This window comes from Phaenicophaeus curvirostris, chromosome 6 (assembly GCF_032191515.1).
Source record: "Phaenicophaeus curvirostris isolate KB17595 chromosome 6, BPBGC_Pcur_1.0, whole genome shotgun sequence".
NCBI classification, from domain to species: domain Eukaryota; kingdom Metazoa; phylum Chordata; class Aves; order Cuculiformes; family Cuculidae; genus Phaenicophaeus; species Phaenicophaeus curvirostris.
The window spans coordinates 57,313,594-57,330,314 of NC_091397.1; the positions used below are offsets into that span (position 1 = coordinate 57,313,594).

The 16,721-nt window shown below is 38.5% G+C and overlaps 1 protein-coding gene across 1 annotated transcript in view; it reads right to left on the bottom strand.

The window, feature by feature from the left end:
* The window catches only part of ABCB5 (ATP binding cassette subfamily B member 5), a 34,195-nt gene extending 17,742 nt beyond the window's left edge, over window positions 1–16,453 (bottom strand). Inside the window, exons 1-14 of the mRNA XM_069860315.1 lie at window positions 16,341–16,453; window positions 15,267–15,354; window positions 15,101–15,149; window positions 13,897–14,050; window positions 13,391–13,457; window positions 12,965–13,156; window positions 11,687–11,858; window positions 10,429–10,553; window positions 7,991–8,168; window positions 6,910–7,023; window positions 5,937–6,047; window positions 3,125–3,250; window positions 1,644–1,847; window positions 248–418 (exon numbers count right to left, since the gene is read on the bottom strand). Of these exons, the coding sequence (XP_069716416.1) occupies window positions 248–418; window positions 1,644–1,847; window positions 3,125–3,250; window positions 5,937–6,047; window positions 6,910–7,023; window positions 7,991–8,168; window positions 10,429–10,553; window positions 11,687–11,858; window positions 12,965–13,156; window positions 13,391–13,457; window positions 13,897–14,050; window positions 15,101–15,149; window positions 15,267–15,354; window positions 16,341–16,389 (1,800 nt within the window). The 5' untranslated portion in view covers window positions 16,390–16,453. The remainder of the gene's footprint in view (window positions 1–247; window positions 419–1,643; window positions 1,848–3,124; window positions 3,251–5,936; window positions 6,048–6,909; window positions 7,024–7,990; window positions 8,169–10,428; window positions 10,554–11,686; window positions 11,859–12,964; window positions 13,157–13,390; window positions 13,458–13,896; window positions 14,051–15,100; window positions 15,150–15,266; window positions 15,355–16,340) is intronic.
* Window positions 16,454–16,721: the final 268 nt, after the last annotated feature.

Consider the following 16,721-nt stretch of genomic DNA (forward strand, 5'->3'; position numbering starts at 1 on the left):
TTACACGTGACTGTGTAAGCATCTTGGTAATTGTTAATAATGTTAAAAAAACCCAAATAGACATGATTCTTAAGTGAAATTTTGATTGTTTATACTCTCTGTTAAAGCTCTCATATTGAAACAGCCATCCAAATTTTATTTTCCAGTGCTTTTTATTCCAATGGAAATTTGCAGTGAAAATGGTATGTTTATTTTCACAAAGTGCTATTGCACATTTTCATGGTAGCTTCAATAACATGACTCCTACCTTATCAAGAGCTGCTTGCACTATGGATTCGCTCTGAGTATCTAGTGCAGATGTAGCTTCATCTAGAAGAAGAATCTTGGGATTTCTTGCCAGGGCACGGGCAATAGCTATTCGCTGCTTCTGTCCTCCACTCAGCTGAGCCCCTCTTTCCCCTACCACAGTGTTAAATTTCTGAGAAAGCAGAAAACAAAACAGATGGAACATCCCAAAATGAACTCCTTGCTTATTTGTGCAGTAGGAAGCGCTCAGCTTACAGACAAGAGGTAGCTTTATCTGGCAGACTTGAGCAGGGGCAGAGCAAACATCTATCCATCCAACACCCATCTGCCTAGCCCTTAGCCAAGCCCTCCTGCCCCCATTATATATTTTATATGCCTAACTTCTAACTTACAGTGCTTTAAAGCCTTTACTGCTTTTGCTCAGAGAGCGCTCTAGACTTTGGGTTTTCTCAAGACAACCCTGTAAAACACCCCTCTGCATTTACTGAAGAGTGTGCACATTTTCAATAGGGTTGGGATCATAGATACACACCAGGACCTCTAACGTTGCCTCCTCTGAATCCAAGACACACCCTTTGGAGCCACTGCTTGGTTCTTACTGGCTTACTCCAAAGTGGCAAGTCTCAAAGGCCACTGTTGTCTTTTCTTATACAGCTGTTTCAGAGTAAATATGATCAAATAACCTTCTGATAAGAAGGAACCTTTGAAAAAGACTGGTATGTTAAAAATGGAACATGCTTGAGAGATGGCGGTTGAGCTCTCTAAAACAGTAGAATAATTTGAATTAAAACCCCAGGTGTGCAATTTTTCCGCACCTGCAGGACCCAAAGGAAAGACATATCACCCATGACTGTGTTTTTATGTGTTTTGAATGAGTGATCTCACTTCCTGCTCCCACTCTGGAAGGAGTAAGGCAACTACTCCCAGGACAGGGCTCAAAGCTGTGAATCTCAGGCAGACGGAAAGCTTAAGCTCCCAGCTGCTAAAAAAGTTGTTGGTTCAGGGCATACTTATTTACTTCTATTCCCTAGTTCCTATTGATTGTGCAAACAGCCCCTGACAAAGGATTTGGATTTCAGGAACTTCCCTTTAAAAGCCAAACTCTTCTCAATCCTTGTGAGATGGGTAGGGATGGTAATATAGCTGTGAAACTTCCTTGCTTCTGAGTTAAGGCATTGACTTTTTTCCGTCCTTAGACACAAATCCTTTGAGGGTAACCAAACAAATGCACAATGTCTAGTCCAGAAAGTCCCTGAACTGAAAGCTGCTGGAGGCTGCAAGACTATTTTGGGAAGTTATACTACAAGCTGAATTCCCATGCTCTCCCCTCTAAGAAACAGGGCATGGGCTTAAATGGACCTTAAGTTCTTACAGTCAAAAGAAGTTCATGAACTCACATCAGGCAGTCTAGATATAAAGTCAAAAGCATTGGCTTCCTTAGCAGCTTGTTCAATTTCAGTATCAGAAATATCTTCTCGGCCATAGCGAATGTTCTCAGCTATTGTTGTTGCAAACAAAACAGGCTCCTGGCTCACAATACCAATATTTTCTCTTAGCCACTTTACATTAAGTGTCCGAATATCCCGACCATCTAGGACAATCTGAGAAGAAGAGCATATGCCAAAGAAGTTGAGGAAAAGCATTCTGCTCAGTCAATTATTACTACTTAAGTATCAGCTACAAGGACAAAAAAGAAAAAAAAACTGTTGTCCCTAGAAGAAAAGTGTGTTGAGAGAGAAGTTATAACTGTAGATCTTCCATCTACTGCATAAGGTAGAAAATGGTGAGGAGCAGCAGAAAGACTTCAGTTTGGTTCATTTTTAAAATTCTTTTAACCCCCCCCTCCCAATAACCATGTTGTCCAAGCTGGCTTAAAAGGTTTCCAGCTTGCTTGTGTATAATTCACCCTTTTTTCATACCCCTGTGCCAGTTTGCTGCCCTTGCAGTTGTGGTTACACAATTGCCTCTGTGGTTGTTCTTTACACCAGATAAAAGAAATAATGCAAGTCAACTAAAAATGAAGGGAAAGTTATTTTTAACCTAGATTATTTGCAATGTGGTGCTATGAACATTGACAATTTGCACAGGGGAGGAACAGCAACCTGAGGCATTAAGGGCGGGAATGAAAAGAACAGCCACAGAAAAAATAAGCTTAAGAAACAACTGTGCTGATAATAAATAGCTGCCCTGATACATTGTGTTGTGACAGTTCATTATTAAATATTTGAAATGCTTATCTAGTTACATTAACAGTAACAACTACTAAGTAGCATTCTGCATTCTTCAAATGTTAATTATAAAAAGAATATTATTCTTAAAAATATATAGTTTATTTTTCTCCTTTTTTTTCCCCCTTTGGAAGTTTCTTATGAGAATCATTTACCATTGACCAGATCTAGCTTTTAGTGGTAGAGCAGACACACAAATGTGTAATGATGGAAACATTTGTTGTGGGTTAGCAGATAGAGAAATGCAAGCCAAGAAAACAATGATTTAAAAGAGGAAAACTCTCCAGGTTTTAGTTTACATTCAGTGAAAAGGAATCAAAACACATCAGAGAACTCTTTGCTTAAAAAAGTTTACAGAACCTTAAAAGCCAATTGTTAATGAAGATGATTTCAATTTCGGATCTAGCATCTACTTAAAGATTCGTGGCATTTACTACTTCTGGCATAGTACTGCAAGAAGGAGGTGAATAATAAAGTCAGGCCAAAAGGAGAAGACAGTTAATTTGAAATTTAAATTGTGGAAGTGCTAAACTATGCAGAGGTATGCTTAAATTCAATAAAAAAAATAAAATAAAAAGTTCAGTCAACATGGGAAACCCAGGTTTATCCTAAGAGCTCTCAGTTTTTACAGTTCACTTGCAGGTACTCACTTCTCCCTCGACAGGATCGTAGAATCTCTGCAGCAACTGAACAGTAGTGCTTTTCCCACAGCCACTGGCACCAACTAAAGCAATGGTCTTCCCAGTCTGAACTTTCAGGTTGAGGCCTTTGAGGATCTTGGGGGGAAATAATAAACATACATATATATTTATCTCTCTATATCTTAGTTTGACAAGTTTGCTTAGAGAACAGTTTGTCAAGGTAACTGTAGCAGTAATCAAAGCAGCAGTAAGGGGTGCAGTCAGAACGTATAGCAATATCACTAAGGTAATTGTATTTGGGAATATCCTGGAGCACTGGTACAAAAGAGCCTGCATCTATGCTTGTGAAGTGGATCGGCTTTTGAAATGGGATGGATAAATGTCACCTGCCTTTTGGGAATGGTTCCGGGGCCCTTCTGGCTACCAAACCAAGCCTGGGAATTATTTGAGAAGATTGATAACTGGAACAGGCCAAGTTCATGCCAAGAATCATTTTAAGAGTTCTCTTGCATAGACCATTGCATTCCAGTGCCTGGGAAAATTCCCCAGCACACTCAAATCAACTACTACAGACACAGCCACAGTACTCTAAACTTGATAGCTCATTTTCTTCAGTTTGTGTGATCTGGTAGCAGGCTTGTGTTACATTCTCTGACTGTACTTCATTTTCCAATGCTTAAATAACTGTTAAGCCATTTTCTAAGAATTTCACAGAAATATATTTTTCTAAGGTGCTAAATATTATTGCTGATAAACAAGTCTGCTTTCTTCTGTGTTTAGAATATAAATGGCTATTTGACAAGCTAACTACTGAAAAGCCCTTAATAAATCCCAATCCTTATTGTTCAGTGCCTCAGCATCCTGGGGAATAGTTACAGATTAATGATATCTTTGTTGCTGTTTTCACATTTAGGAACATTTTACCTCAAAAGTTGTCCATGTCATATATGAATAATACTGTGTGGTTGCCAAAATATTTGGCTGCTATGGGAACTCTTCTTGTTTATACCAGGCTGATTTATAATTTTGCCTACACATGTTTTTGCAGTGAGAGATTAAAATAGTTGCAATGTTGCTCTCCTCCCTCTGTATTACGTCCAGCAAGTCTGTATCTCCAAAAAGCCAATATCTTGGTGCCTGCATTGTCAAGAACTATATTCTGGATGCTATAATTTCTCCAGATGCAAATAGCCACAACCAGCTAACAGGCTATTTCTAACTCTTTTATCAGGCAACTTGTTGTCAAGATTGAAACTGACGATAACTGGACTTCTTAGATCTCTTTGATTTGGTTTAGCCTGGACAGGGGAGATTATGATGTGGTGCATCAATTGCTTGAAAGACTGTGGATAACTTCTAAGCATCTTTGCTGCTTCCTTTTGGATCTATTAAATAACATTAATACTCACAGTAGGGAGGGCTGCTGATTCATGAGATTTGGGGAATACTACAAAATACTTCTTATTCCCATCCCATTTGGCCTGCATACCCATAACACAGCTCATTGGCCTGCACAGCATTTTTAGGAAGAATGAAGAGTCTGATTTGTCACTTCTGATTTCTGAGCCAAGAGTGAAATAAAATGCATTGCACTGACTTCAGCCAAGCAGAAAGCTTAGCTCTGGATCTGTCATTCAGCAGCTCCTGTGTCCTGGACACATACTGGATATACCATGGGGCAAGCCTCAGATTGAAGTGGGAAGAGTTGTTTGAAGAAAAGAACACCCACATTCTGACCCCTTAATTTGCATGTCCAGCTTCTGATTGCTACTCTATTTCTACATTTTCATTCCCCAAGTAACAACAGCAGCAAATCCCTTTTCCTTTCACCTTTGTCTTCAAAAGATTTCAAACTGCTGAATATGGTAGAGAGGTCAAACCAACTGAATCACCACAGAAGCAGATCACCATGACATGATGTACACAGCACAGTTAGGGTACTAAGAGAAGTTCAACTGGCAAAGAACAGAGACATCTGTTTATTGACCAGTAATTTTATACATTTGCCCAAAATAACATTTGACTTCCAAAGCTATATTTAGAATTATTTGTTTAAATAGATTTATTGATATAATTGTTGTAGAGCCTATCTCACAGGTCACTTTTCACATAGGATATGACAGCAATGTAGAGCAAGCACAGGACTGGAAAGAGCAGTTTCATCTAATCCAAATGTCAGCCCCACTTCACTGTGCCTACTAAGCCATGGCCTGAAGTACATCTACACGTTTTTTGAATGCCTTCAGGGATGATGACTCCACCACTTCCCTGGACAGCCTATTCCAATGCTTCACCACACTTTCAGTAAAGAAATTTTTCCTAATAGCCAATCTAAACCACCCTTGGTCCAACTTGAGGCCATTTCCTGTCATTCTATCGTGAGTCACTTGGGAGAAGAGACCAACATCCACCTTGCTACAACTCTGTACTTGTAGAGGGTGATAAGGTCTCCTCTCAGGCTCCTCTCCTCCAGACTAAACAGCTCCAGTCCCCTCAACTGCTCCTCAGAAGACCTTTTTAACAAAACCTTCTTGACAGATCTTGAAAAATCTTGTTTTGTTTATCAGAACTCTTGTTCACAGAAGTTCAGACTCAAAGCAACACATTCCTCTTAGCTTTGTCCAGTACATGAAAACAGTGAGCAGATAGCCAGTGGCAATAAACTTAGAGCTTTTTTTTTGGACACTACTTTTTTTTTCCCAGAAGTGCATAATCTCCAAAGACAGAAATGCATTTTAGATTCAGCAACAACAGGAATATTAGAGAAATAATATGGATGCAGGCTGTAGAATTTCAATACAACAGAAAAATGAGCACTTACTTTAACATCAGGTCTGGATGGGTAACTGAAATGGATGTTTCTGAATTCAATGTCTCCTATGAGCTTGTCTGGTTTGTAGCCCTCCTTAGAGCTGCTATCTATAGGCCGTTTCTAGAAAGAGGTTTTTAAAATAAATTGCTGGTTATCATACTTTTAGAGCTGTTATTTCAGTTGGATACATTGTTCTTTCCTTTAGTTTCTTAGCTGTTGGTTTACGCTGCAGCACACCATTGCAGAGCTGCTGCATTTTACTTGCAGAATGCCGAATGCAGGGGAGTATCTAACTGTGAATTTTACTTTGACAAATACAGCACATTTTTAAATGCAACAAAATCCACAGCAGAAAATCTGTGATTGCAGTGCTTAACTCTACACAACCTCCGGTTATCTATGTAGGAGGGTTTTATACTCATCGAGAACAACCACATAGCCATTTCTGTATGAATTTTCTAGTTCTACTTGTTTAAAATATTTTATATACACAAATATCCAATGCTGTATAACACAGCAAGATCAAGATAGCAACGATGTAGTAACTTTTTCATAACGACATCAGCACTTTAGCTTTATATTATTATAGCTTTCAATATCACTATTAGTCCCCTCCCTAGTAACTATCCCCCCTCTGGCTAAAAAAAACCCAGCCCAGCTGAAATTGTGCATACATGCATTTTTAAAAAATATTATGGTGCCTTACTACCTGCCCTCTGCAGTTGCAAAGCCTAATATCAGAGAAAGACTTCATCTGTAAATCTCAGACACACATGCCATCTTTGTCAGTATTAACTGTAACAAATAAAGAGGCAGTTTTCTTGATATGAATGGAAATACTAAGGGTTTCATTGGTAGGCATCTACAGAGTTTGTTTTAGGGATTTTTTGAATTTTTTTTACATCTGTCATAAAAAGCCAAAAACAAAAACGAGGAAAAATAATGTCTAATTGAAAGGCCTCTTTTCTACCTAGATACCTACCTTATTGATAATCTGATATACTTCATAGGCAGCCCCACGTGCTTTAGCCACACTCTCCAGGTTGGGAGCTGCCTGGCCTATGGAGAAGGTTCCGACAAGGACAGAGAAGAATACCTGTGGGAGATGGAGGGAAGCATCACAGTTAACAGAAGTGACAGAATCACCAGTGCAAAGCTGTTTATTGTCTATCTACTTAGTACTTTCTAGCGCACCTTTTCCAGGAGAATTAAATACAAGAGTGAAAAGTGCATTCCAGAGCTGCTTCTGCCTACTCCCCATTTTCCTGGGGTGAATAGTGGCTACTGGCACAAGCTTTTGTGGCATGAATGACTTTTCTAATGCCTTTGAATTTTCTATCAAGAACAAATAGAACAAATATAATTCTCTGATGCTTTCCAGATGCTTGCAAAGTTAAGAGCGTTACAAAATTTAGTCCAGATTTTCTTAATTGAAATCCCACCTATGGGACCAACACACAATTAACTTGACTTTCTGTGAAGAAGCGTATGGAGGAAAACTCATCAGAAATTACTTGAGTGTGAAAATTAAGCATGTAGATAAACTTTTGATGGCAAGATGATAATTAAGTACCCTCAAACCAATACCAAGTTAGACATATTGGTAATGTACAGTAAATGTTTCTAGATAAACAAAATCCAGAGAAGACAATGTGGCTAAATGAGATCCTGAGGATTTCCCAGAACACACTCAGCACACAAGTGGGATTAATTTAATCCTAGTGCCTAGTTAGAATTTTGCTTTCTGTCCAGATTACTTGTCTTGCTCCCTAAGCACCAGCTCTAAGGTACTCATCTTGCTCTACCATAGTGTCCAAGCCAAGTGAAAAAAGTGCAGATGCTGTTGCCTCTATATTAATTAGTGTGGGAATGCAAGGTGCTATGTTCAAACTTGTTATATCAGAGGGCAGGTAAAATTAATTGTCTTCCTTTAAGTTCTTCTATATCAGGTGAGTCTCTAACAGCTAATTTAGCAAGTACTTAGCAGAAAATGGAAATACTTATATACTCCATTTACATAGCTATGCAATTAGTGTTTTTCAAAGTTGCGTTGTTGAACTTACAATTAACACACTGCCAATGTCATAATTTTCTTCCTGCTCAGCAATGAGCTTGGTTCCATACCAAAATGCAAGTGCATAGGATCCAAAGATAAGAAATTGTGAAATTCCTAGACATGTGTCAGTGATAATGCATTTTTTCATTCCAACACTTCTAGCAATCTCTAAGTTAGCATCATATCTGAAAGTAGATAAGGAAACCATTAATTCGACAGGAACTGTATGCCTTTCTGCCCAGTATTTCCCAGTGCCTTCTTTTTAATTTAAAGGTTTTCTGCCATAAAAGCAATTAAAGTCTCATAGAGAGAACACAGATTTTTTTCTGACAAAGGACTAGTAGGGATATTGAATAAATGTGCTCTGACATATCCTGATGATATTCTTATACTGCTATGGAAGACATTTAAAAAACAAATGAGTAGCATGACTTCTTTATCACGATGGAAGGCAAGATACACCCTTGAACCATTTGTTTGCATTTGTCCTAAAACAAAATCTTGAAAAAGTTTTACCAGTAACACCTATGAAATGTTAGATTTATTCTTCCAGATTCTAAAAAGGCAAAACCAAAAAACAAACCCCAGGCACTATGTATGAAAGCAGGCGAATGAATAGAAACCAGAGCTCCGTTCTGTGCCAGAGTTGTTCTCTTACTGGCCCTTTTGGGAAGTCAGGAATCTTTCCCTTAGGTTTGCTTACCTATTAATTAGGCAATATAGCAAACAAGCGAACATGTCAGTGTTTATACTGCTCTTCCAAGTTAAATTGAGAATTATTTCTTCTAAGGATAGTTCATATTAATTCATTTATAGGTTCCTGTTAATAACTTTCACTCACTCAAACTTATTTTGTAAAGTATAGCCTAGGATTAGTGTATCTTTTTACTTGTTGGGGACATGCTCAGCAGCTTGTATTTTTTTCCCAATATGTATTTTACACACAAAACACCCCTATAGTAGGAAGACAGGAAATTCAGTCAGCTGGGAAAGAGTCTTAAAACAACACACATTCGTTTTCTTCATGTAAATTGCCCACAAGCTTCTAATGCTGTATTTGCTACTCAAGTATATTTTAATGTTTTGAATTGGTTGTGTTCTTAAAAACAAGCCCTATCTTTGAGTCAGCAGCGTCATAGGTCCTCCAGGGAAATGAGGACTGGATTTAAGCATTGTAACAAGTACATGTGATCACTTGACTACAGAGGAGGAGCCAAGCCACCGCCAGAAGCAGAAGATAACTGAAGGTCAACTTTCAGAGGGACTGTGCAGTGAAAGATTGCTTTTCCTAGCTCTGAGGCTGTTATTCAAGAGCTGTGTAGGAGTAACAGTACATGGTTTGCAAAATGCCTTAGGCAGTCCTTGATAGCAGTTTGTCTGACTGGTCAACTGTGGAGGAAAGAAAAGTTCTTATTTTTGTGGAGTTACTTGAGTATCAGTTATTTTGTCGCTACATCTCAAAAGAAAAAAAAAAAAAAGGAAAAGTGGTTTGAAGCAGGTCTTACCATTGGAATTTCAGAAATCCGTTTGCAGGGATCAAGAAGAAGATGGGGAAAGTAGAGACAACTGGCCTAGGCTTTAACTTTATTGTGTCAGCAAAAAGGGTCTTAACGCTGTTGCAACATAAAGACAAATTCCAATAGGCAGAATATAGTGCTGTAAGACAGTCAGAGCTCATCCCTTGGAAGCAGACAAATACAGGAGCAGGTTTCAGGTCCCCAAGCTAAGGCTAACATCACCTTAGAAAATTGCAGAAGGCCAGGACATGCATAAGAATTCAGAAAGACAGAAGAAATAAATGGATCTTACGTATTAGTTCTTCTGGTTTGCCTTTCCCAATTGCATGGGATTGGTGATGCCCTGTATTTGTGTACTGAATGTTATTGTTTATGATATGTGGTCTGTGACTGTGTCTGATATGTGACTGTGGTCAGCCACATCCACCTCACGCTTTACATGTGACTAGGGCGAACACTGGATTAGGCCAGCTACTAGTGTTAAGCACAAATCATTAAAGTAATAAAAGTCAGTGAAGTGATTTTTTTACTTAAGGCTGTTATCCAGTGAAGCTTAAATATAGGCTCATTAATGAAAGATCAGAACAGCAGTGCACATGTTAAGCAATTAATCACATGCTTTTCTGCATTTGACTGCTAGGTAGAGATAAACTTCTCACCACTTTCACTTCAAATTCAACTCCAGTTCTTGGTCAAAAGAGAGATTTGAGTCTATGCTGCAGTGATAACACAAAATAGCCTTATTCACTGACAAGGTCCATTTACATATCGTTATTCTCAGGTGAGATGTACATTTACAGAACGATAAGATGACACTACACAAAACCCCATCCCCATGCCCCTGCAAAAAACAAATCACCCAAAACCCCAACCCCAAGCCAAAATCCTTTCCTGTATTTAAAATATAATTATTATTTTTAAAACTTACTTTGCTAATGCCTTTTGTTGTCCATTGAAAGCCACAACAGTCCTGATTGCTGTTAAAACTTCTTCTGCCACAGCTCCTGCCTTTGCATAAGCAGACAGCTCTTTAGCAGTAAGGGATGTCAGGAGCTGGAAAGTTGAAAAACAGATGTTATTGCAGCCAACTGAAAGGGTATGCACACTACATTGGTTAATAAAGATGATCAGTGTTCAAGGTACAAGATGAGTTTTTAGGAAAGTGGGGGGTCAGCTCCTTTCTGCGCCCTGAATTTCCCCAAAACCCAGCTCATTCTCTCATTATGTCTTATTAAAGTGAAACATGCATCAGATGAGCTTCATGACTGACCCATTTTCCTCCCAAAATGAAGGCAACCTATGAACTACACCAAGATGTGTGTGGGGTCAGGGAGATCTGCCATAGCTGCTCTGGGAGGTGTCTGAGGTATTCAGAAACTAGAGTAAAAGTAGGCATTGAAGTAAGCAAGGCAGTCACATTACAGCTTCTTATACTGTATTTCCTAGCTTATTCAAAATGCTTGAAGTAGAAAATAAAATTAGTATGTAATCAATCACTCAGGAACACAAGCAGGATTATATCCATTAATGTGACTACAACAGATCACAAGCACAAAATATTTTCCTATCCAAAAGCAGAACCTCTCCAGATATTTCACTAGTTTATATCAGTCTAATCTGCAGTAGCTGTATCTATGTCCTAGTTTCTACTCTATACATAGCATGTAATGTGGTAAATTATTTGCAAGATTTGGTATATTATTTGCAAGATTTGGTATTATATGTGTGCAGATAGAAAGATCTTCATAGGCATCTGTGTTAAGAGGTACATTGAGGATTGTGTGTACCTGGGCCTCTCTAGTGCTCTGCATGAGGAAATAGCTGTGCAAGAAAGATGCTTTAATGTAGATTATCCTCCTGCCACATAGCATGAGGACAGCACAGGTAGACAGAACAAATATGACATGCAAATATGTGCATGGGGCCAACTTCTCAACTTAGAAACCACACTAGGTTTCTTTCATTCTTTCTGCCTTTCCTATGTACAAGAGTTATGACTTTTTTTTCATAGCATAGTTTGGGTTGAAGGAGACCTTAAAGATCATCTAGTTCCAACCCCCATGCCATGGGCAGGGACATCCCACCAGATCAGGCCGTTCAAGGCCCCATCCAACGCAGCCCTGAACACCTCCAGGGGTGGGTGCTTTGGTTTGGTTTGCTTTGTTTGTTAATCCTCACACACTTACATTTGACCAAACTGCTGCTGCTGCAACAAGCAGAGGGCTGACTGACAAAGTCACCAATGTCAGCTTCCAACCGAAGACGAATCCTATGATAATCCCCACCAGAAATCTGGAAAAAAACTGTACAAATATACAGATCTTGTCTCCAATGCCTTGATGGATAGTGTTGATGCCCCTTTAAATAACAACAACAACAATAATAATAAATTGTTAGCTTTGAATACATTTTGCTCAAACTCCCACCCCCTGTTTCATGTTATGTGGCCTAATGTCAGAAGCCTTGCCATTTCCTAACCGGCACAGTGACATTTCTAACCACAGCTACTGAACGTTACCATTAGTCTCTTGTGTGGCCAAAACACAGAAGCAGCCTCCTATTTTTTAGGACTTATTTTCTGTGTTTTCCATCATTCTCTGCTGTTTCTATGCCCTGTCACTAGGTCACAAATGACTTAGTTTCCTTATCCAGAATCCAAATGGAGCAACACAAGTAAATAGCCAAACAGCCTCCTCACCTCCCATGACTCTCTCCAAATGATTCTCTCTGCTCATCTCTGTGATGCATTTTATGTTCTTAATTTTGGCTACACACTCAGATCCAGGGTTATCTCAACTCTATCAGAAAAACATTTCAAACAACCCCTGTTTCTCATTCAAGTTTCCTTTCCCACTGTCTACTCCTAGCATGTACAGATATTAGAGCTGAGAGTGCTTCCTTGAAACTTTTCTTACACCTCTCAAGACCTAGCTCTGTCCAGAAAAAAAGAACAACCTATTCATGCATATTGTTCATGCATATTGTCTCATTGCATCTTGGGGTATCCAATCCCCATCCCTAAGTCTATGTAGGTCTATGGAAAAGCTTTAAGGATTTTAACTGTCTGGATAGAGTCCAGTCAGAGATCTGGCTGGATGTAAATGAAAGCTCGTTTCCATTCAATAAAGTGTCAGAGCTTTCATTGGTTGGAAACTAGCTGGAGACAGCAGATCTGTTTATCTAATACCGTCCGCCACATAATTCATGGGCAGTCGGAAGCCAATGTCAGGCATTTTCAACAAAGCCCTTTCTTATGCATATATCACAAAAACTGCACAAATAAAGCCGAAAAGAGTAATGAATTTCTCTCCCCTAGAGTTGTAATATTTTGCATTTCATTTTCTTTTTTCTTTTCTTTTTTTTTTTATATTTTAAACTCGCTACAGGCTATTCTGCAGAAGACAGATAGCAGTTTTCATCTAAATGTCATACTTAGTGGTGTCAAAAATGAACAGAGCCCTCACTCTGTCAGTCTAGTGTTCAGCGTTCCTATCTGGGTAGTGTCAAACCAAGCCATCTCCTGATGGAGCACTGCAAAAAAGAACTTCTGCCGGATCCTTGCTGTCTGCCTCGTAGCAGCAATTAAAAATGTCCATTCTTGGATGGTGCTCAGGATCAACACAGCACACCCAATTCCCACATAGTAGCAAGCAAACCTGTGATAAGGGAACAAAAGGCCACGTGACCTCACTGAGTCTCATGAGAGAAGATAGACACATAAAACAAGAATAAGTCTTCGTTTACCCCACCAAAGTAAATCCTGAAACCTGTGACACATCATTGGGAAGCCTTCTTGAGAAAGCAAATGTTTGGCATCTGCTCAAGGGATAATACAGTAAAAGAAAAATTCCCCATTACTCTGTTGACAGTATAACTACAAAGACTCTTACTTAGTCATTTCAGCTTCTATATCTACGCCTGGAATTGATGGACAGCTGGAACCATTTACTGAAGTATCTGTGGGGGTAAAAAAAAGTAGTAATATTTATGCAAGTAGTATTTGTGGAAGACAAATCATGGCAATCTAGAGTCATCAGTTTGGGAATATTTTGTATTTAGCAAGTGAAGTTTTGCAAAATACATAACTGGCAAACACACATTTATTTTTTCTGAACTTCTTGTAATTACACTGCCTGATAACTATGATACAGACAGTGGTCATGTTCCTTATTATGTAGCCAAATGTGAAGTTCATTCATAAAGAGCACAGTAGACACACTGCTTTTGTCTTCTTCAAGCCATTAAAAGATTGATTAAAACAACTGGATCATTTGCAGCAGGATGAATTTTCCTCATTACAGACTTATTCAGATGGGCACCATAGTCTGAGGAAAAATCATGGCCTCTGTAGCAAAACATAACTGGTATGTAGAGAAGTCCAATTTTAACTTTTTACCTTCTGACACAGTTGAATTTATGCCGCTTAGCACAAAGATGTTTGTCATTTCTCCAAAGACAATAATCATAAGTGGCAGTCCAGTACCATTTGCAGCAGCTGCAATCAAGCCAACTGTCATCAAAAGAACATCCAGCCAGTCAGCATAGCGAAACTATGTGAGCATTAAAAAGAGGAAAAAAAAAAAGAAGTTGTGCCTGACTGTTTACATATTTGTTACAGTAAAGCAGACTCAGAAAACACACTTCATTCCTACCTACACAGTCTAAGCAGCAACAACACTGTAACTGAAGGCAAACTCAGAATATAAGAGTTTTGCACTAGGTCCCACACATCTTTAAATCAGTACTTGGTAGGGCTGCTAGGGGAATATTGGCAGGATGCACAGGTCTTCTGCAGCTCAGTAGGAAAAAAACCCCCGAAGTGTATGTCCTACATGTTTCTAAGTGATGATGTCTGTTCAATACTTTGTGTTCCAGTAAGTTACACATTTACTAAGATAACGCCTTTGAAATGTAACCAACAATACATTATTGACCAGCATCTGGGTTATAGCCACCAATGGAAAATGTTTGCAAAAGGGATTGCATCCCAAGGCTTGTCTACCTTTGAACATTTGTTTGGTTGAAAGAAGGATGTGATTTCAACTGCAACAGCTATTCCTGGGTGTGGTTAATCTGAAATCAGAACATTTTATTCCTGACTGTTCTAAACCTCTTCCAAAGTGTACATGGACATGGAATAAACCAGAGAAGAATAAAACTTCTCTTATTCCAGAATAAGTAAGTTCATGTGTAACAGTTATTCAGGAACAGCTGTCATATAGAAAACTGACACAGAACTGTATCACTTGTTCCTTCAAAAAGCAGATCCCTCCGATGTCAAACACAGGATAAATCCTTTATAAACAGAGCTAAAGCAAGGGCCTATGAAGTGTATACCTCCTAGATCAGCCTCAGCAGGGCTGAATTTAATCCTTCAGCAGCATTGAAGTTGAACTGCCCCAAATGCTACCAATATGCTGAGGTGGGAATCGGACCTAATAAGCCAAATGTTAAAAACAGCCCTAACACCGGTGGTAATATTGCATAGGTCCCAGGTGACTTCTACAGTTTTGATTGTCTGTTCATTGCAACTCATAAATAAAAAACTCAAAATAACAGATAAAGGAAATATAAAACCAACCATCAAACTGGACACTAACCAATTCAAAAATGCCAACTGCCTTTTTCTCTGGCTTTTGATTTTCCTTCCTAGAGGAAAACACAAGAAACTAATTAAGATGAGCTTTTTCTACCAAGGCTGTATTAGCACCACCACCTCCACCCACTACATCACTGGCCAATGTGTTAATTTCAAGGAATACCTACTTTTTTTCCCTGGGCTTCAACTGATCACTTTGTTCAAGACTTTCATGATGTTGGGAAGAAGGGTTGTCATATTCCTTGCTTTCAAATTCTATGAAATAAAATTACATTAAAAAAATAATGTCCTGTCTTTTGTACCAGTTTCTTGTAGCTCTTACTGCTGATTCTTTTGCAGTAAAGCTTAAAGACTGGATTTTACTCATGTTTGTGAAACAGCCTAGCAAATTTTTCTTGAAACTTCCTTTCAATTCAGTTTATTTCCTCTACCCCAGAAAAAAGCTTCCAGCTCCATTTCCAAGATGGAAAAATCCCCTTCATTTTTACAATTGAAATATATTTATACAGAAAGGCTACCAGAGACTAAAATAAAGAATTAATTAATTAATTCTGCAAACTCTTACACAAGAAGAAGCCCCTACTGAAATAAGTGAAACTGCTTATCGCAAAGGTTATAATTGCTGTAGGTAACATGGAATAGATGGGAGTTAAATGAAGAATCATGTCTTTGCCCATAATAACCGTCTTCATTATTTCTTTGTATGGTAGTAGTTGCCACACACCCCACTTCCATTGTACTAGAGGCTTTAGAAACCTACACAAGAGAAGAATCATACCCCAGAAAGCTTATGATTCTAAAAGCATAAAATGAGACATAATAAATGGATAAAGAAACTGATGAGTAGCCAGCTGTACATTTACCTTATCTTCTGACTTACTATGAAAAGATTTTTTCACATACTGTTTTTAATGTCAGTCAAACTATAAAGACTGACTTAGACAACCACTTGAAGGGAATAATGTGCTTCCACCTCACCCAGCTTATCTGAGGAGCATTTTCATGCCCAGGCTAGGATCCATCTAGTTTTACCTACATAAATGAATTTTGCTGAACTTGTCAGTAGAATGATTCATGCATGAACATGTTTTAGGCGGCGGCTTTAGTTCACAGGAAACTCATTATGTTATCTGCTATAAAGTCCCTATGGTAATCAGGAAATTCTTATAATGCACCTTGAGATTTGGAGCTGTGGCATATATTCCTCAAATGCACACACAACTTTCACGCCTGTGGCTTACCGGCATCAGAGACATTCTTTTCTGTATGATTTACATAATAGTCATTCATTTTTCTTCTTTGTTGTATGCTTATGAGATAAAGTTGCACTAATCAAAATCTGCATCAAGAAAGCGACAATACAGTTAAAAATAGTAGATATTCAAAGAATTCACGATAAAATACTTGTGGGTTTTTCCATGACTCTGTACATTTTGGTCTCAATATTGCTCTAGTTAAATATAATGACTAAAGAATGCATGTAATAGCATGATAATGAACTACTTTACACGAGATATCAAGAACAGTGCAAACTATTATAATAGAACCCAACTCTGTTGCCTGGCTTAGTAGCCTTTTATGCTAAATCCTTAGATCATTCATGTGCAAGTTGTTGTGGATAA